At 45.5% G+C, this 21,665-nt stretch overlaps 1 protein-coding gene across 11 annotated transcripts in view; it reads left to right on the top strand.

Moving 5' to 3' along the window:
• Positions 1-21,665, top strand: part of Rfx4 (regulatory factor X4) — a 162,596-nt gene that overhangs the window by 125,279 nt on the left and 15,652 nt on the right. For 9 of the 11 annotated variants that reach the window (XM_063264402.1, XM_039080076.2, XM_039080073.2 and 6 more), the window contains 2 exons: positions 8,906-9,025; positions 9,414-9,575. In XM_063264402.1, coding sequence (XP_063120472.1) covers positions 8,906-9,025; positions 9,414-9,575 — 282 coding nt within the window. The remainder of the gene's footprint in view (positions 1-8,905; positions 9,026-9,413; positions 9,576-21,665) is intronic. The other 2 variants (XM_063264400.1, XM_063264403.1) reach the window with 1 other exon arrangement.

Below are 21,665 nucleotides of genomic sequence, written 5' to 3'. Positions count from 1 at the left end.
GCATAAGAGAGTCAGTTTTTCCAGGGAGAAGGCATCCTTCTCAGCTCAAGTGTGTGCTCTTTCCAATAAACTACCCTGACCCACCGGCCTTTCTCAGTTCAATACCGATGGGAACTACAAAGTAATATTTATGGAGAGCCTAATAGATTTTAGACATTATATTAACATTTTTTTCTATTACTGTCTCCAGTATGTCAGATGAGGAAGCTGGGGTGGAATTTAATAAAGACTTCCCTAGAGTTAGGTATATAATAAGGCAAACAGTAGTCAGCAATAATAATTTTAACAAACATTTAGCAAATATATAAGATCATTTATGTCTTACTTCAAGGCAGACAGACACAGGTTCCCTCCCCAGGGGTGGGAAGGGAGCTCGTTGGATCTCTTTGCCCAAGCTCAAGGAGGCAGCGTGGCAGAGCGGGTTCAAAACCAGATCCGTCGACCTCAACATAAAGCCGACACTCATTCTAACCACTATCACCAGTGTCACATGAATGGCACAAAAGAGCCAGACAGCTTCATTTTATCCACAATGGTTTCAAACTTTTGAATTAAGGTTCTTTTGTAAATGAAGATGAGAGAAAAGAATGCTTGTTGGACTGCTGCAAATGCTACCAGATGCCAGGGACAATGGAGCAGCATCTTAGAGGTGCTGAGAGCAAATACTGCCAACTTAGTAAGAGTGAGGGCCACAGAAGGGCGTACTCGGTTATGTAAAGACCAGGAGAATTTGGCATCACAAATACACCTCAAAGAGCAAAGGCTGCAAAAGGATGTTCTTTAGCAAGAAGAAAAATAAAGCCACAGACATGCTGGCAGCCCAGAAACAGTGGTTTTCTGACAGCCACTGCTACATAACAAACCATCCCAAAGCAGAGAGGCCTGTAACAGCCATCTCACCATCTGGACAGGCTCTAGTAATCAGCACTTAGGGTGACTCGGGCCTGTATGTGACCATCCAAGGGGGAAGGTCTCACACACACAGCAAGTTCCTTCACGATCTGTTGGCCCAAGAGCTCCAGGCCTTCTCTCCCCTAATCTTTAACGCAAGGGGTGTTCATGAACTGGGGGCCTGTGTCACATGAGAGAAACACTTATGCAAACAAGTTTAATTAGCTAATCCCTTCTACATTTGTTATCTATGTATGCATGTATGTATGTGTGTATGCATGTATGTGTGTATGTATGTATGTGTGCATGTGTGTATGTATGTATGTGTATGTATGTATTATGTATGTGTGTATGTATGTATGTGTGTATGTGTGTATTATGTGTGTATGTATGTATGTGTGTATGTATGTATTATGTATGTGTGTATGTATGTATGTGTGTATGTATTATGTATGTGTGTATGTATGTATGTGTATATGTGTGTATTATGTGTGTATGTATGTATGTATGTGTGTACGTATGTATGTATGTGTGTATGTGTGTATGTATGTATGTATGTGTATGTATGTATTATGTATGTGTGTATATATGTATGTGTGTATGTGTGTATTATGTGTGTATGTATGTATGTATGTATGTATGTATGTGTGTACGTATGTATGTATGTGTGTATATATGTATGTGTGTATGTGTGTATTATGTGTGTATGTATGTATGTATGTATGTGTGTACGTATGTATGTATGTGTGTATGTGTGTATGTATGTATGTATGTGTATGTATGTATTATGTATGTGTGTATATATGTATGTGTGTATGTGTGTATTATGTGTGTATGTATGTATGTGTGTATGTATGTATGTATGTATATATGTGTGTATGTGTGTATGTGTGGGGGTGGATGGGTGGGCAGGGGTGTGGGGAGCCATGCCACAGTACAAGTGTGCAGATTAGAGGGCAACCTTTGGGAGTCAGTTCTCGGGGTTGGGGATTTAGCTCAGTGGTAGAGCGCTTGCCTAGCAACCGCAAGGCCCTGGGTTCGGTCCCAGCTCCGGAAAAAAAAAAAAAGAGTCAGTTCTCTCTTTCCACAATTTGAGTTCTGTGAATTGAACTCATCTTAGGGTTGGCAGCAAGCACCTTACCCACCGAGACATATCAATGGCCCACACTAATCTTTATATGTGTTCTTTACAAAGACAAAGACAAGTCCTAGGGGGAAATGTAGACCGTGGAGTAACGAGACATGAATGCTGGAGGAGCAACTGAAGTGTGTACAGGTCTTTGGCTCGACTAGAACTACTAATTACTTCAGATTTTGTCAGAAATGTGCATCTATACATATATGCTTTTATAGCAGACATGTACGATGTATGTATAGGATAAACTAAGAGACTGTCACTATGACGACATAGTCATAACTTACAGGGGAATGCAGTACGATGACCGTTTGAGATATGGCAGGAACTGAGGAGGTGAGACACAGAGCATAGGTGATGAGGTTCAACACAGAGCGAGACGGTGGAGACAAACACCAGACGAAACGAGGAAGCCTCTGTTCCTGTGAACACAGCAGGCAAAACTATAATTCTTTTTTTTTTCAAATTTTTTTTTATTAACTTGAGTATTTCTTATTTACATTTCGAGTGTTATTCCCTTTCCCGGTTTCCGGGCAATCATCCCCCTAATCCCTCCCCCTCCCCTTCTGTATGGGTGTTCCCCTCCCCGCCCTCCCCCCAACAATCACATTTACTGGGGGTTCAGTCTTAGCAGGACCAAGGGCTTCCCCTTACACTGATGATCTTACTAGGATATTCAAGCTACCTATGAGGTCAGAGTCCAGGGTCAGTCCATGTATAGTCTTTAGGTAGTGGCTTAGTCCCTGGAAGCTCTGGTTGCTTGGCATTGTTGTTCATAAGGGGTCTCGAGCCCCTTCAAGCTCTTCGAGTTCTTTCTCTGATTCCTTCAACGGGGGTCCCGTTCTCAGTTCAGTGGTTTGCTGCTGGCATTCGCCTCTGTAATTGCTCAAAACTATAATTCTTAATTTATGAAGATCTCCCATCTAAAAGAATAAAAATTAAAACTGGAAAGCAACAATTACCAGCTAATCTCCATTTCAAACCTGGTGAGAGCAGGAGAAAAGACTGCTGTCACTCAGCTACGTTGTTTACTGCAGAGAGAACCCCAGAAGACCTATTTAATCCAGGCCATTTTGTCTGGGACAGTCTCTCTCTGTGTAGCCCTGGATGGCCTGAAATTCACCATTTTGACCAGGCTGGCATCAACCTCACAGAAATCCACCTGCCTCTGCCCTGTGAGTGCTGGGATCGAAAGTGTATGCCACTGTGCCCAGCCTTCTCTTTTCAAAACCACAGGTAATGGTGGGTGTATTGTCTCCTTGAGTGGGTAAGGTGCTTGCTGCCTCCTGATCTGATGATCTGAGCTGGATCCTTTGAACCTACAGACTGACAGAACTGACTTCCAGAAGTTCTCCTCTGACTCCACCGTGCACAGTGGTATGTGTGTGCCTTCACACCCACTCTACACACACACACACACACACACACACACACACACACACACACACACTCACACACACACAGAGTAAAATAGATACATAGACTGACAGACAGATGTCATGGTTGATAGGGATCTGACAAAATCTCAAGAATGGTTCAAAGCCTACTCATGACTAAACATCATCCCATATCCATGGGTTAAAAAGAAATGTTATAAGGCCATCTCTAGAATTTATAGAGAAAGAAAAAATTTCTTTGCAGTCACTTTCCATGTATGACTTTGGAGAAACGTTGTAAAGTAGAAATCAAAGAGGACATTAAAAGGTGTTTTAAAATCTCTACAGTTCACTAAATGGTGATGTATCGTAAGCTTTCCCACTTAAGACATAAAAAGCCAGGAATAACTTCTCACACTCTAATAAATCTGTACTAGAGGTCTAGCAAATCAATAAGAAAAGGAAATATATGGATAAGAAGAAAACCACACAATCATCTATTTAGAGACACTATGATTGGCAAACAGAAGAGAGCCCAGGGCTGACAAGGTGGTTCAGTGGGGTAAAAAGACTGCCAATCTGACCACCTGAGGTCAGTCATCAGGACCCACCAACTGGTCCTCTGACCGCCACACACACACACACACACACACACACACACACACACACACACACACACACACACACACACAAACGTAATAAAGTTTCTTTAACCAAAGAGTCTAAGCTACTATAGCCTTGGGAATTAAGTTACATTTGTTTTTATAAAGTAATTGATATTCTCAGCACAACATTGAACTACTATTTTTTAAAAATAGCATTATTCCTAATAACAAGTGAGTCTAAAAAGTACCTTGAAATAATTCTGAAGTATCAGTGTTAAGATCTGCAAAGCTTTATGGCCAGGACGGGTGGCTCATGCATCCCTGTTGTGTCAGCACTCAGAGGGCTGAGGCCAGGGACCACTGCAAGCTTGAGTCCAGCTTGTGATGCACAGTGAGTTCAAAGCCAGCCAGAGCCACATGATGAGACCCTATCTCAAAGAAAGAGATTTGGGTGGGGAGGGAGTCTTTAAAGAAAAAAATTTGAATTCTTAAGGAAACTAAAGGGTTAAGAAAATGAAAATGCTGTGAAGGTCAGGGCGAGCAGGCACAGGGACAGGTTCAGCTGACAGAGTGAACAGAGTGGCATTCGACTTGAAGCAACAGCCCAGAGACAGCAGGGCTGGCCTGGCAGGAGGGGCAGCATCTTCAGAACCACACTGCTGCATCTTCAAGATAAGGGTGTGAGGGACTCCTGAGGAGACAGGAGAGGGGCTCAGACCAGAGGACTGTCTGTGGTAAGAATGTTAGGGCGACTAAGATGAAATTAGATGCCCCAACTTCCAAAAAGGAAGCATCTACATGAAAAATAGTAACGATGACAAAAATAGATCTTAAACTTCTTTTTAAAAAATAGGAAATGATCATTTTATGATCTTGGAATAGGAAATTGTTTATTAAAAATAAAAACACAAATACACACATGAAGGAAAATACTGCCAAGGTTGACGTTTGAATATATATATATGTGTGTGTGTGTGTGTGTGTGTGTGTGTGTGTGTGTGTGGTGTGTGTGTGTGATCACGGATCCTGAAGGAATGTGAAACCAGACAGTGTGAGAGGCGAGGCCAGGCTGTCTCCACTGGCTATATGTTAGATACTATAAATCAGCCACATGAAAATTTTGGAGAAGAGACAGGGATATTTATGTTTTAAACTGCCCCGGAGTAATGAATTGTGCCTCTAGTCTTGCAACCAGATGGAGCGCATGATGTCAGAGCCACTCTGTACTCTTGGATGACCACAGGATAGTTCATAAATGGCAGCTACCGTCCCTCTGCCAGTCTGCTCTCCAAGGCTAAGCACCCCTACTCTGGGATCACCTGTTAACTCCCTCCATTTCTCCATTTGTCTCTTGTGACTTCGTTCTCTCACCGTGTTTAAGGCTCAGTTCCTGAAACTGTAGCCACACTAGGAATGACACATTGGGGTTTTAAACGTGTGCTTAAGAAGTCCCATAAACAAAGTGAGAGTGCTTCTAAAAAGGACCTGGAAAGGAGGAGGGTGTTTTTACAACAGGTATATCAAAGGGTTAAAATCCAGAATATATTGACTCATTCTCTAAGGTATCTATATGTCTGTCTTATCTTTCCATCTATCATCCATCCATCCATCCATCCATCCATCATCCATCATCTGTCTATCATCTATCCATCCATTTATCCCCATCTATCCATTTGTCTGTCCGTCCATCCATCCATCCAAACATCCATCCATCCATCCATCTGTCCGTCCGTCCATCCATCCATCCAAACATTCATCCATCCATCCATCCATCATCCATCATCCATCATCCATCCATCCATCTGTCCGTCCGTCCATCCATCCATCCAAACATTCATCCATCCATCCATCCATCATCCATCATCCATCATCCATCCATCCATCCGTCTGTCTGTCCATCCATCCATCATCCATCCATCCATCATCCATCCATCCATCCATCCATCCATCCATCCATCCATCCATCCATCTGTCCGTCCATTCATCCATCCATCTATCCATCCATCCATCATCCATCCGTCCGTCCATCCATCCGTTCATCCATCCATCTGTCCGTCTGTCCATTTACCCATCTATTTATTGGGGATGCAGGGATATTTGGAAGTCAGAGGACAACCTGTGGGAGTCGGTTCCCTCCTTCTACCATAGGTCCCAAGGAAAGAACTCAAGCTGTCAAGCTTGGTGCAAGGGCCCTTGCCCATTGAGATATCTCTTTGGTCTTTAAATAATTATTTTTAGAGCAAATACTCCATAACATATGAAAAATAAGAAACAAATGTAAACAGCACTTTACAGAAGAGGAAATTCTAATGAACAATAAGCACATGATAAAAACCACGTCGTTGTGGTAATTAGGTTACTGCAAAGTTCACACCCTTTCTGCCCCACACCTTCCACAGTCCTGGTAAAAGTGTAAACCACTCTGGTGGTCAACCGGGAACTCTCTTAAGACTGGATGAGCAGGTATTCTTGGAATTTGTTGGTTGGACTTTTAGACCTCGATACTAGGAGACAGACAAAAATAGTCACTGTAGCCAATTTTCAAGGATGAAAATTTGTCAGCAACCTAGCTTTCGATGGCAGGAGAATGAACTGGGGTAGGGAGTGACCATCCAGCTGCAGCATCAGCGTTCAGCATCAAGGCGCTACAAGTAGGAAATGTCCAGAGCAGGCTGTGGACGGTCGTGTGGAGTATCCATATCCTTTCCGTCACACTAGAAAAGTATCGGTGTGCTCTCTACAGACATACGTGTACAGTAACAGTATAAAACACACATGACCAATAACAGATTCAAGATTAGTGATTATTCAAAGGACAGGTATAGTCAGGGATATTATAGAAAAGAAGGGAAGAGGGAACTAAAATTAAAAAAAGCATCCAACTTAAAGATAGAAAAATGTTACGCACATCATAAAGCTACGTGGTAAGTATACTAATGTTCTTGTCAGAATGCTCTCATTTTCTAGAAGCTAGGAAAGTCACGCCAGACTTAAGAAAATTCTAGATTCTATCAAATGCTCTCGAGTAGGTTACTGTAAAGCAGCAGTCTCTTTTTGTCTCCGACACTTTTTATCATATTGGCCTTTGGTGATCACTAGCTCTGGACCTGAGCAAGTGGTTTATATCCCCTGGGCCTTCATCTCCCCCTACCCCCACCAACCCTTCCCACATACTAGCAGAAAAAAAAATAAAACCTCTCAGTGCTGTTGGAAGGTGGAATCGCTTATATATGGGTAGTAGTCTGTGCTTGACCACTCCTTCATTCCTGTAATGTATGAGTGCTGAGTCTCTGCTGTGTTCCTGACACTGCTGGCCACACACAGAGGACAGGAGGGGTTTCTTAATCTCTGTTATGGAACCACAGCATCTTCTTCCCTCCCCCTCCTCCTCCTCCTCCTCCTCCTCCTCCTCCTCCTCCTCCTCCTCCCTCTCTCTCTGTAAACTCCCCCCAGTTTTTCTTCTATATTTACTCTTCCCTGTGGCCATTACACCCTGGCACTGAACTGCTCATTGCCCAACGACCTTAATGATGGATTTTAAAGGACACTGCAGCCCTTGTAAAGTCAAGTTTTCAAGCATCCCTAGTACTCAGAAAGCCACAGGGGCAATAGCTCTACAAAGCTCCTGATTGAAGAACAATGGAAAATTGGAGACCCATCGGATGTGTGTTGATGGTTTCTAGAGGACTTCCTGGACAAACACTGCTAGATAACCCCCCTCCCCATTCTCTCATCATCCAGGGGTTTCGGTTCTAAGTCATTAGTTCACAGATGTTTCATTCCATCCATGTTGACTTAGACCAGATCCTAGCAAATAAAATAATTCCTTCATTATGAATGCTTCAAGTATTTGACGTTACCTTTTGACTTTTTTTTAAACTGTGAATGAATGAATCACACTCACTGTATAGTTCTTTGGATTACAGTTATCGTTTATTAAGCACCTAGTGTATACTTATCACATGTGCACTGGAAGTTTCACTGACCTCCTTTTAGAGAAGATTGCATTGCATCCTAATTAAACAACAGCTCCTGTTCTGAGTGAATGGGTTCACGGCTGGCTCTGCCACTTAACTGTGTGGCTTTGCACGTTTCTGTGACTCCTCCTCTGAGTCTAGCAGAGTCCTGTTTACCTCCTATGGCTGAGGTGTAGGTTATACACTGTGACCTCCATGGGTGACGTACTGTTGCCACAGAGCACGCACTCAGTGTGCATCTGACTCTGTCTTTCTTAGGAGGACCAGGCAGGGTAAGCTGAAGCAAATCACAATGACATTTGTACCAGGTAGCTGTAGCTCGGAGAATGCTGAGCCTACACTGAAGGCTCACTTTCCTCCTTGAGGAATTAACTACTTCTAAAGGAAGAGGTCTCCTTGGAAACTCCCAACTCTTTCCCCTCTGGCACCTTTTCTAAAAAACTCCCGCGTCTCCAAAACACTCAGGGCCATGAGTCTGTGATTGTAAATTTACTATTTCAGTTCTGCTTCTGGGATCATGCCAGGTATATTGGTACACACCCGGGAACTAAAGGGCACATTGCGGCCATGGTTGTATTTATAGGATGTGCTCCAGAAGGAATGGAAAGGAACACCATTGTGCTAAGCTGGGCAGAGTGAGGAGTGCCGAGGCTGGGATGGAGGCTGCTAGGAGCCTGACGGCTTGAGCGCATTTGCAAGTGCTCATTGTGCACTGTTTTTTCTTTTCATGATGGCGGATGAATGGAGAGGAACTAATGACTAACAGGCTCGTCTGGGAGTGTGGCAAAGGTGGAGAGATGATGAGGGAGAGGAATGGGTTCCTGAGCACTGCTTGGAGGACACAGTAGCGTGCTGTTGACCAGGGGGAGGCACCCCACAAAGCAGCGTGGCTGACTTTTCCGTCTGCTCTTTCCGCACCAGGGTCTTTCCACCTAATTCACTTGATGTTCGACGACTACGTGCTCTACTTGCTAGAGTCTCTGCATTGTCAGGAGCGGGCCAACGAGCTGATGCGAGCCATGAAGGGAGAAGGAAGCACTGGTGAGCGGAACTTTACAAGAGTATCAGATAGAATTTACCTCTGTTGCCTTAATCCACGCAGCCAAGAATTTAGCTGTGCTGAGTGGGTCAGATTCTGAGAAATCAACAGTATCTCTTCATTAGAGTGGGCTCTCGGGTGTATGGAAACTATTGAAGGATTTTAAGCAAGGACTGACCATAGGGCATAGATCAGAAAGCAGATTCCTTCTTTCCTTCCTTCCTTCCTTCCTTCCTTCCTTCCTTCCTTCCTTCCTTCCTTCCTCCCTCCCTCCTTCCCTCCCTCCCTCCCTCCCTCCCTCTCTCTCTCTCTCTTTCTTTCTTTCTGGTTCTTCAAAGGCAAGTGACCTTGACCTTGGGATCTAAGAATGTACCTTTTCTCTGATTGCAGCAGAAGCCCAGGAAGAGATTATCTTGACAGAGGCTACCCCACCAACCCCTTCACCAGGCCCATCATTTTCTCCAGCGAAATCTGCCACATCCGTGGAGGTGCCACCTCCCTCCTCTCCCGTCAGCAACCCATCCCCTGAGTACACTGGCCTTAGCACAACAGGTAAGGGAGTTCTCCAAAGTGCTGGGAGGGGGGTACGTATTAAAAGAAAGAGATTTCTGGAAAACGGGTCTTCCTCAAATCACCAAAAGGAGTACCAGGATTCAGGAATCTTCCTGGATTTTTGAAAGGCTTACGGGCCTCGGTTATTTATGACTACACCTCCTATATGTTGCCGTTTCAGTTGGCAGATTAAACACATGGTAGGTACATCACTATTCCCCAAGGTAAGTCACTGAAACTATCAGGATATCATGTAAGCTAGTGTCCAGGCACCCTGAAAACAAGGAGCATGGACCCAAACCTGAGCTATGTCTCTGGAGAGGTGGTGGCGAGGCCATGCCAAGCCACAATAGGACACATTGAGGCAGTGGTGTGAACAGAGTTGATCTTGGGCCAAGCTCGAACCACACTGAGCAGGACCTGTAGGCTGACGCTACTAGAAGGTTGCTCTGATGGGAGACCCACAGCCCAAGATACACACTGTGTTCTCACATGCTAACCATACCCAAGAATCGCCAAAAGCCTCAGTAAACACCCATACCTAAAACAAGGGAAGGAACCCCAAAGAGGTACTTGTATAGCATTGTCCATAAAAGTATGTATAATAGTCAAAAGGTGGAAAGGACCCACCGGGTGTCCTTTGCCCAATGATGGGCAAATGGATATAAACACAGTATACCACTCAATATTTCTCATTCTAGCATAACATACCATGACTGAATCTTGAAGGTATTGTGCTAAGTGAAATGAGCTAGACATTAAAGGACAGGTGTCTGACTCCCCCTGTACAGGGACCCCAGACCAGTCAAGATCAGAGAGTGAAATAGCAGTTAGAGGCAGGGGACATAAGGACAGAGTAAGGGAGTTTCAGTTTGGAAGATCAAAACTCTGGAGATGGATGGTGACGGGAGATGCATAACCTAATGTACTAAGCCGAGAGCGGTCTAATTGGGAGGTTTTAGATTAAGGTGTTTTATCATGATAAAAAAGTCACCATACCTTTGCTGAAAGCACAGCCTACGAACGAGGAACGGCGTAGCACAGTAGAAAAGGGAGAGTTATACGTTCATTCGTGAGAGTCAGAGATCTTCAAGAAGAAATAGATGCTCTTGAAAGAAATTTCAACATATAGGTTGAATAGAAAGCAAAATACAACTGAAGGAGAATTAGTTAAAGAATGAGCTGATATTCTCTGATAAAACAATCAGTGAAATTGATAAAGATATATTAAGCATGAGAACTGTGCCAAGAGAAAGAGCTGATAAATTCAGAAAGTCTTGTCTGAGACAGGGTCTCACTGTGCATCGTGACTCACAGCTGTACTCTTAGAGCTCACCAGGCTGTGGGAACTGTACGGAAGGAGGACTGCTGAGTGTGTGAGGCTATACCAGGCTAGAGAGTGGCTGGGCGGGGCTGCAGAGTGAGCCAGTATCTCAAAAATTAAAAAAAAAAAGGAAAGGAGGAATGAAAGGAAAGTAGGAAAGGGACAAGATGAGAAAGGGAAAAAGGAAGGTGCTGTGCTGCTAAAATAAAGGCAACCTCAGGTGGGGAGAGAGATGGAGGGGAAAAGGGAGGAGAGGAACAAAGGGAGGGGTACAAAGGGAGGGGGAGGGGGGAGAAAGGAAAGAGGATGGGGAGGGAGAGGGAGAGAAGAAAGGGAAGAGAAGGAGAAGAGGGAGGGAGAAGGGAGAAGAAGGAGGTAGAGTGGAGAGGGAAAAGAAAGAAAGAAGAGGGAGAGGAAAGAGGGGGAAAAGGGGAGGGAGAAGGTAGGAGAATGGGGAAGAAGAGTAGGGAAAGGGGGAGGGAAGAGGGGAAGACAGTGGAGGGAAGAGGGGAAGAGAGGTAAAGAGAGGAGAAGAGAGAAAGAGGGGGAGAGAGAGAGAGGAGGGGGAGAGAGGGTGCAAACTAATAGCTTGGTGGTTTTACAGAACAGAGATAAGACTTAGGGAACAACTTTCTCTCCTTGAATCCTTAGGTGATTAAATGGGGGCTGGGGTGGGGGTGGAACTCATTGCTAAACTCATTGAATAAAATCAAAAAGATCTCACTGTCCCCAAAGAAAACAGATAGCCACCAAAGGAGACCTGGCTTGATACCAGACTTATCATCTAACAGGTAGATTTTAGGTTAAGGTGTTTTATCATAATAAAAATAAAACCACCATACCATTGCTGGAAACACGTCCTACCAGAGGAGCAGCATAGCACAGTAGAAGAAGGGAGAGTTATATATTCATACATGAGATCAGAGATAGTCAAGAAGAAATAGGTAGCCATGGAAAGAGAAACACATGGGTTGACCAGAAAACAAAATACGACTGAAAGAGAACTAGTTAAAAGAATGAGCTAAGAGCTTCTCCGATAACACAATCCATGCGAAGCGATAGAGAAACCTATGAGAACCATGCTGATCTTAGATTCAGTTTCTGATGCAGTAGTTTTAACATGCTTGAAAACCTTCCGTACGGAATGCTATTGCATACGTTTTTTTGTGAGAGAAGGGGAGGTGTGAAGGCATGTATAGGGAAATGCTTTTGAAGGGTGAAATGCTATGCCGAGTGCTGTGCTCGATATGAATATTACTCTGCCAAGTCCTTGATACCAAAGGCCACGTGGGGAAGAGAGAGGCAGGCAGTCATTATAGGAGTCGGCATAATCATGGTATAAACTAATGCTACAGGGCTCTCAGAGAAGGAGAGTCCATGCACGGAGGTATTAGGAGACCTTGCAGAGGGGAGTGGAGGGTTAGGCAAGGCGCCGTGGTATCCTGTCTATGACTCAAGCATCAAGTATTTCTTTTCCATCACCCCTTTGTTAGTTAGGACTGCCGTGGTGCTTTAATAGTACATGGAGAGCAGAAAGCCACTTCACGCACGCGCACAGCATTGGTGGGGAACTCCGTCACAAGGAGAGCATTTTAAACACAGCCATTTGGAAATGCCCATTCTTCCAGTACTGGGTTCCACCAGATTCTAGTGGGTCCCCCAGCCCAGTAATAGCAACACCTTCACATAACTGAGCAGACCAGCCCATGGGACGTACCTGCGGACACACTGCTTGGAGACTCTGGGAATCCAGCTCAACAGACCTTCAGGCAGGCAGTCCTGACACTCACTAGGAAGTCCGCATGAGCACTGTGAGCACACAAGGATTCTTCCTAGATGGGAAGTATTAGATCACCATCCCCTGGGTTCTGCTTCACAAAGGAATCAGTGGGGTAACAGGAGCTACCAAGAGCCATTTCCCTGACTCATGCTTCTGATATGGCCAGCATCACCAAGGCAACCCACTAGTCGTGGCCACCCTGACGTTTATAGACCGAACAGTGTGACTGGAGTGGAAGGCTCCCTCCTAGAAGGACACATAAACCAGAGGGTGTTCTCGGAGTGGGACAATGTGAGACACGAGGCATGTGCAGGAGCATGAGATTTGTCCTGCCAGTGAGTCTGCCTGGCGTTTGGAGGCCTCCAGGTAGGGGCAGCTGTGATGCTCGCCAAGGCCATAGAAATATCATAAAAGCATTGAGAGGTTTCTGTGCAACGCACGGCAGGTCATAAAAGGAGCTTCTTAGAAATCCAAATGCAAAACAGGTTCCCCTCAGACGACTGTAGGCTTTGAAGATTCTGGCACATTCCAGCTTTGTTCTCAGGTATCTCCAGAGGGCCCTAAGAACGTCACCTTACATAAAAGTATGTATACTATTTTTCTCTAGTGCCACTCTTGAAATACTCCATGGATGGAGTCTGGATCCACAGACTGGATCTGGATGAGCAATGGGCCATGGTCTGGGAAGAAGTGTGCACAATTTCCTAAGAAGCTGCAGGGTGCTAGGTAGACACTGTGAATGCAGTGTTGCAGGATTCTTTTTTTTTTTTTTTTATTGAGTATTTCTTATATACATTTCGAGTGTTATTCCCTTTCCCGGTTTCCGGGCAAACATCCCCCTCCCCCCTCCCCTTCTTTATGGGTGTTCCCCTCCCAATCCTCCCCCCATTGCCGCCCTCCCCCCAACAATCTAGTTCACTGGGGGTTCAGTCTTAGCAGGACCCAGGGCTTCCCCTTCCACTGGTGCTCTTACTAGGATATTCATTGCTACCTATGGGGTCAGAGTCCAGGGTCAGTCCATGTATAGTCTTTAGGTAGTGGCTTAGTCCCTGGAAGCTCTGGTTGCTTGGCATTGTTGTACATATGGGGTCTCGAGCCCCTTCAAGCTCTTCCAGTCCTTTCTCTGATTCCTTCAACGGGGGTCCTATTCTCAATTCAGTGGTTTGCTGCTGGCATACGCCTCTGTGTTTGCTGTATTCTGGCTGTGTCTCTCAGGAGAGATCTACATCCGGCTCCTGTCGGCCTGCACTTCTTTGCTTCATCCATCTTGTCTAATGGAATGGCTGTATATGCATGGGCCACATGTGGGGCAGGCTCTGAATGGGTGTTCCTTCTGTGTCTGTTTTAATCTTTGCCTCTCTATTCCCTGCCAAGGGTATTCTTGTTCCCCTTTTAAAGAAGGAGTGAAGCATTCACATTTTGATCATCCGTCTTGAGTTTCATTTGCTCTAGGCATCTAGGGTAATTCAAGCATTTGGGCTAATAGCCACTTATCAATGAGTGCATACCATGTGTGTTTTTCTGTGATTGGGTTACCTCACTCAGGATGATATTTTCCAGTTCCGACCATTTGCCTACGAATTTCATAAAGTCATTGTTTTTGATAGCTGAGTAATATTCCATTGTGGAGATGTACCACATTTTCTGTATCCATTCCTCTGTTGAAGGGCATCTGGGTTCTTTCCAGCTTCTGGCTATTATAAATAAGGCTGCGATGAACATAGTGGAGCACGTGTGTTTTTTATATGTTGGGGCATCTTTTGGGTATATGCCCAAGAGAGGTATAGCTGGATCCTCAGGCAGTTCAATGTCCAATTTTCTAAGGAACCTCCAGACTGATTTCCAGAATGGTTGTACCAGTCTGCAATCCCACCAACAATGGAGGAGTGTTCCTCTTTCTCCGCATCCTCGCCAGCATTTGTTGTCACCTGAGTTTTTGATCTTAGCCATTCTCACTGGTGTGATGTAAAATCTCAGGGTTGTTTTGATTTGCATTTCCCTTATGACTAAAGATGTTGAACATTTCTTTAGGTGTTTCTCAGCCATTCGGCATTCCTCAGCTGTGAATTCTTTGTTTAGCTCTGAACCCCATTTTTTTTCTTTTTTTTTTCGGAGCTGGGGACCGAACCCAGGGCCTTGTGCTTGCTAGGCAAGCGCTCTACCGCTGAGCTAAATCCCCAACCCCCTGAACCCCATTTTTTTAATAGGGTTATTTGTCTCCCTGCGGTCTAACTTCTTGAGTTCTTTGTATATTTTGGATATAAGGCCTCTATCTGTTGTAGGATTGGTAAAGATCTTTTCCCAACCTGTTGGTTGCCATTTTGTCCTAACCACAGTGTCCTTGTGTTGCAGGATTCTTAAAGTTGAGGCCTTGTGCACACTTCTATTGCATAATACTGTAAGATCGAAAACTAATTTTGTAAATTTAATAAAACATAACGGTCATGCTTTCCTCAAAAGATAACACACTATATGACTTTAATGCCCAATTCGTTTTATTAAATTGATGTTTTTCCATTCACTTCCCGAAAACTTGAGAACAAATAATTATACTTATTTGTGTATATGCATGTGCATGCTTGTGCATGCTTGTGTGTGTGTGTGTGTGTGTGTGTGTGTGTGTGCACTTGTGGGGGGTCAAAGGCAAACGTGTAGTAGCTGATTCTCTGCTCTACCGTGTGAGTTTCAGGGCTTAACTGCAGGCTGTCAAGGTTAGTGGCAAGTGCCTTTCCCACTGAGCTACACAGCCAGAAAAGTGCTTTTTAAGAAACCCCAAGTAGCGGGTTGGGGATTTAGCTCAGCGGTAGAGCGCTTGCCTAGCAAACACAAGGCCCTGGGTTCGATCCCCAGCTCCGAAAAAAAGAAAAAGAAAAAAAAAAAAGAAACCCCAAGTAAGGGCTGAAAATGTAGCTAAACTGGTTAGCGTTCATGAAGTCTTGGGTTCAGTTCCTAGCATAAACTTTGAATGTTGGCACACACCTGTAATCACAGAACTCAAGGGATGGGAGGCAGAATCAGAAGTTCAAGGCCATCCTGTGCTACCTAGTAAGCTTGAGGCTAGCCTGAGCTACAGAAGGCTTTGTCTCTATAACACTAACAACAAACCGAAAACAGACAGCAAGGAAAAAATTAACACCACTGGAAATGAAGCAAGCAAACTGTGGGCTAATAAAGTTTCCTCCCTCCACCGCCAACCTCAAGTGAGATTACGGGTGCCCTAGTCACTTTGGTGGATCTCAGACATATTCTGAGTATCACTGACCACATGATGTATCATCAGGTTTAACCTAAGAGTCAAGGACAGCCAGATGCCTGGGCCGTTTCCTCAAACTGCCATCTCCCATTGGATGAACACTCCCTCATTTTTTCGCCATGAAAAAAGAGAACAGGTCTCAAGTCTGTTCAGTGAGCAGCAAGTATTAGTTCATGGCATATAGCCTGTGGCATCCTTTGATAGAAGGCTTAGGAAAGCCTCCCAGCACGGAGAGTTATAACCTCCCCAGGACGGCAGTCTCTCTACTCAGTCATGTCCATGTCTAGGCCCACGTCTGTGCAGACACATATTTTTACACTCCAGTTTTAAACAAGGGGGCAGGGGATGGAAGCGGTAAGGAAAGGAAAGGAACAGGCACCTAAAGCTGAGGCTGGTCCAGGCCAGAGCAGAGTGGTTTACTTAAGCCATTGGGCAGCACATGGTATGAGACCAGTTACAGGACTTCACAGCAACAGATTTCCACCGGGGAAAACCCAGCCCGTTTGTCATCTGCCCACCTGGAACTCTGAGGCCTGCCTCCTCCCTCGTGGTCAGGCAAAGTTCAGAAAGTTAACATTAGGGGAAGGGGGCTCTTTTCTGCCTTGCGGGCACGGCAGGTGGCGTCAAATTGATCCGTCTATTTAACATGACATCAGACTGCAACTCTTTAATGTTACTTAAAACAAAATGCTAAGCTCAGACTCTGTCTGGGCGGGCCACCTCAGGGCTCTAAAAGCCACATTTATGATGTCATTTTAAGTGTTCCCTCCTTTGGCACTGACAATAAAAGTTAACTATTAAACGAGTGTTTTCAGCTTCTCACCCAGGTTCCCTGCAACACAAAACCGGCAAATTGAATCTTGGGAAGTTAGGTTCCCTCATGAAACAGGGGCATCCCTCCCAAATGACCCAGATGTAGAACATCTGGCTGCCCAGCTGCACTTTCTCTGCAGCAGCTGAAGCCGGCACAAAGATAACTGACCCCTCGACACTCCCAACAACAAAAGCTCAGTCACACTGAGGTTGGCTAAGCCAAGCAGCTCCCAATGGTGGGCACTGGTGACTCATTTACAGTGACTTCCTCCCCCTCCGTCACAGCTCCTTCCTCCTCTTTAAAGGAACAGAATTAGGAGAAATGAATCAGGTCAGGAAAAAGAAAAAGATTATTTCAGGCATGCTTTGACTTCACTCCATCCATCCATCACGCACTGACTTTCCCCCCTCCGTCGGTTATTCAATTGTTCCTATGCTAAGCGCAGATTCTGTGTTTAGTCTCTGCCCAGCCTTGGAGGTACAGAAGTGGGAAAAAGACAAAACACATATGGCCATTGGCCTCGGTGGTACTTAGCTTCCAGTGGCTAAGAGTTAACGTAGAAATAGTCTACCAGGTAAATACGTAACTCCAAACGGCCGTTAGAGGTATGAGTGAAAAGAACAGCGTGGTATGGAAAAAGTATAACCTGCCCAGCTTGGTGGACAGTGAATTCTAAGGAGGTGACATTGGTCACAGAACTGGCCAATCACAATGAGCCAACCATATAGGAGATGGGGAGGGGCAAGAAGGACAGCTTATGCAGGGGCCCTAGGCAGAAAGAGCTTGGTGAAATAAGGACCAGCTGCAGTGTGAAAGTGAGGGAGAGGCGCCAAGAGAGGAAGCTAGTGCAGTAACTTAAACAGACATGGCTTCCCACGGCAGTGGGATGCTCCTTAAAACACAGCTCGCCCAAGGACTGAGGTGGCCATGGATGCATATTGATAGAGGGACAGGCAGATCCACATACATAATCTTTCCGTCTCAGCCTCAAAGGTTATAAGAAAGGTTTTGTTATGTATCTCAGAAAACATCATTCTCCAAATAGAATAGTTTTCAATTAAGATAATTAAAAAACAAAGAAAGCCAAACAAACCCCAAACTTGTCTGTCAGGACTGGAGAAATGACTCTGGGGTTAAAACACTGGATACTCTTCCAGAGGATTCGGGCTTGGTTCCCAGCTGCTCCACCTGACATTCTGTCAGGACTCCAGTCCTATACATGACAAAACATTCATACATAGTTTATACAAGTTTGAAACTAAAAATTCAAGTGGTCGGGAACAGTAAGCACCAGCAGCCTATGCGGCCAGTTCAGGTAAGGAGCTGAAGTGGTCACTGCGTTCAGGTTCCGTAATTGAAGTCTGAACAGCTGCAGGTGGCGGGTGGCTAGCGTCTGAGGCAGTGCATTCCAGATCCTCCACACGCCTGCTCGCCAGAGCTTGGGCCTGAGAATCTGCAAGTGAAGGCTTAGCTGAGATTTTCAGGTGGGGGGAAAAGGCTCATAGAATCCATCCACGATGCAAAGGAGCAGGTATACAAGTGGCCAGTAGACTCTCACTGTTTCTGGGGTGGGGTGTCACTCTGTGGTAGGGTGCTTGCTTAGCACGTGGATTCGATCGCCAGGACTGGGGGCAAGATTTTCATTTTAGGCGGCATGTATGACAGGAAGCAACGCGTCACAGAGCTCTGCTCCTTGGTGCTAATTCGATGGACCCACAACCTGGCACAGGAGACGCTTACTACAGCAAAGGTCCCGCTGCTGACCTAGGGGTGCAGGGTCTGCGTTTTAACTGTCTCCGGGATCTGCAAGGGGGAAGTACAGTTGCCAAGGAAACGCTCTGGATCCAGGGCCTGCACTCTGTATCCAACTATGCACCTCACCTGACCAAGCCCCTTCACTTCCTGGGACTCAGTTCCCTCATCTGACACAGATGTTTGACAAGTCTGGCTGTAGCAGTACAGGTCCCAGTACTTGGGATTGAATTTGAGGCTGAGGCTGGAGAAAGGAAGTCCACGTGTTCAAGACCATTCCAGGATAGGAGACCCTGTCTCTCAGGAAACAAAAACAACACAGAAAAGGGAGGGCCCCCAACCCTGTTGTGAAGGTTTAAAGGACTCAGTGTGAGCAAAGAAACATGGATGCACTCTTGTTTCTGTTGACTGGCTTTCTTTTCCAAGTGTATTTCTGTCCTGTGGTTGCGAAGCCCAGGCGAAAGGAAAACCACCTTGATGAAGAATGTTCTTTTGGGTATGGGGAAAAAATAGTCCCTTATTGCAGTCTCAACACCGTAAAGGAGCTAGCAAGTGCCCCGTGACCTTTATAGAGTCCTGAACGACCAGGAGCTCTGTCACCGCGCAGTCCTCAGACCACACTGGGGTCCTGTGAACGTCGCGACGCTGGAGGAACAGACAAAATATAGGACTTGGCGAATAGGGAGGCGCCGTTGTTTACCCAACACATCGGGAACACTTGGGCCACGTCAGCTTTGCTTTTTTGGTGTCCCTTAAAGCACAGCCATTGCAGCAGCGCTTCTCACTGGAGGTCCCCCACCCAGGAGCTGGGATACTGGGGATGTTCTCTCTGCTCCCCAGGCAGAAACTGCTTCTCACCCAGGCCAGTAGGTGTTAATCTGCTTAAGGCCGCCTGAGATGCATTAGATTGCTGGCACATGGCCATTTAGAGGTTCTGTTCCCTGGACCGCAGGGGCCCATTTTTCCCAGGAGCTCTACTAGCTTTTTGTTTGATAATGGCTATTCCGAGCAGCCTTGGCTCCTTCAACAACAAATTCAAAGGAATCAAAATTTACTGAACACCTACTACTTGGCAGGCCCAATGTTGGGGCCACAGCCACGAAAGAACAGTTGCTGGGCTCCCGGGGTTCAAACAAAAGTCATACTTCTGTGGCATCCCCTCAGGTGATGGATATCCCCTGAAGTCTTCTTACTGCTTTAGGGAAGGGGGAGGTGAGGGGGGGAAGGGGAGGGGAGGGTAAGGGAGGAGGGGGAGGGACCTCTGCCTTTCTTGATTGTCTCTTTAAATAGTCACAGATCTTGGCCACACCCCTGAGGTCCCAGGGCTCGAAGGGTTAAGTACTTGCTTGTTGTGACTGGCTCATTATTCTCTCAAATCCCACCCCCTCCCATTACAGTTCTGGTAGTAAATCTATTTGTGCTTTATGTATTCTGACAGAAGCGCTTTGCATTCATTATAGAAAAACACAGAACAAAACACAACATTTAAAATCGCCAACCTTCCCACCCAGAAATAATCCATGTTGATATAAAGGGGAAAATTTTAAATTGCAAGAGTGTTATAATCTCCTGAAATTGTTGTGTGCTTGTGCGTGCCTGTGTGCGTGCGTGTGTGCGCGTGCGTATGTGTGTGTGTGTTTATGTGGGGGGGGGCTGCCCGCCCTGTGTGTGGTACGTGATTGTGCGTGTTCAGGTGCATTTGTGCATTCACGAGCATGTGGCCAGAGGGATATGTCTTCCTCTTGCTCTTTACCTTGATTCCTAAGAAAGGTCTCTCTCTGACCCTGGAGCTGGCTGCTTCTTCTGGTCGTTACTTCCGCAGCGTTGGGAACAAACACGTCCACACGCAGCCACTCGGCTTTTTACATCCATTCTAAACTGATCGAGGCCCTCATATGTGCACCGGAAGCATTGGACCAATGCAGCGTCTTCTCGGCCCCTCTAAGGAAAGTTTTACTCATAGAGAAGGAGACATGTGATTATTCAGGACCTTTTCTCTTCTGATCTTTGTGTAATTAAGAAGTGATTCCTGACAAGCGGCCATGAAGCCACGGTTTGGGTGGGAAGAACACAACAGAGGTGAAATGCAGAAGGAAGGGCACCAGCGACTCACAGAAACATACTCTTTAGAAGTTTGCTGTAATTGGCTACCTCATAGTCTCTAGCCAAGCATCCCATCCCATCTCTAGTGAGCTAGTTTTTCATTACTGTATCGAGTAACCGAGAGAGACAACGTTTACAAAGACTGAGTTTCCTCTGGCTCAGCTTTGAAGGTCTCACGTATGTCCTCCCGCTCTGGCCTTGGAGCAGCCCATGGTGGCTGAAGCCCACGATGAAGCAAAACTACTCATCTCATGGAAGAGAGTGAAGAGAAGGCCAGACTCCCACAATCCCCTTCATGGGCTCTCAGTGACCTAAAAACCTTCACTGGGCCCTGTCTCTCAAACGTTCCAGGGATCAAGCTTTTAACACATGAACATTAAGACCCAGACTATAATATACGTGCCATCCGAGCGGTACGGAGGCTGGGGCAGTGGGATTGGGAGTTGGGAAGCACCCTGGGTTACACAGCAAGGCCCTGTTGGAAAATAACAATTAAAACCACAGTGTCTGGTGAGACGATTGACCCAAGAAGCTCACCTTTCTTCCTTCACATTTGGAATGGGAGACATAGAAATACACTTTAAGGACCTTCCGAACTGCCTGAGGATCCAGCTATACCTCTCTTGGGCATATACCCAAAAGATGCCCCAACATATAAAAAAGACACGTGCTCCACTATGTTCATCGCAGCCTTATTTATAATAGCCAGAAGCTGGAAAGAACCCAGATGCCCTTCAACAGAGGAATGGATACAGAAAATGTGGTACATCTATACAATGGAATATTACTCAGCTATCAAAAACAATGACTTTATGAAATTCGTAGGCAAATGGTTGGAACTGGAAAATATCATCCTGAGTGAGCTAACCCAATCACAGAAAGACATACATGGTATGCACTCATTGATAAGTGGCTATTAGCCCAAATGCTTGAATTACCCTAGATGCCTAGAACAAATGAAACTCAAGATGGATGATCAAAATGTGAATGCTTCACTTCTTCTTTAAAAGAGGAACAAGAATACCCTTGGCAGGGAATGGAGAGGCAAAGATTAAAACAGAGAC

This window comes from Rattus norvegicus, chromosome 7, assembly GCF_036323735.1.
Source record: "Rattus norvegicus strain BN/NHsdMcwi chromosome 7, GRCr8, whole genome shotgun sequence".
Classification (NCBI taxonomy): domain Eukaryota; kingdom Metazoa; phylum Chordata; class Mammalia; order Rodentia; family Muridae; genus Rattus; species Rattus norvegicus.
Note: the sequence above shows the minus strand (reverse complement) of the source record. Positions and strands in the feature narration are given on the sequence as shown.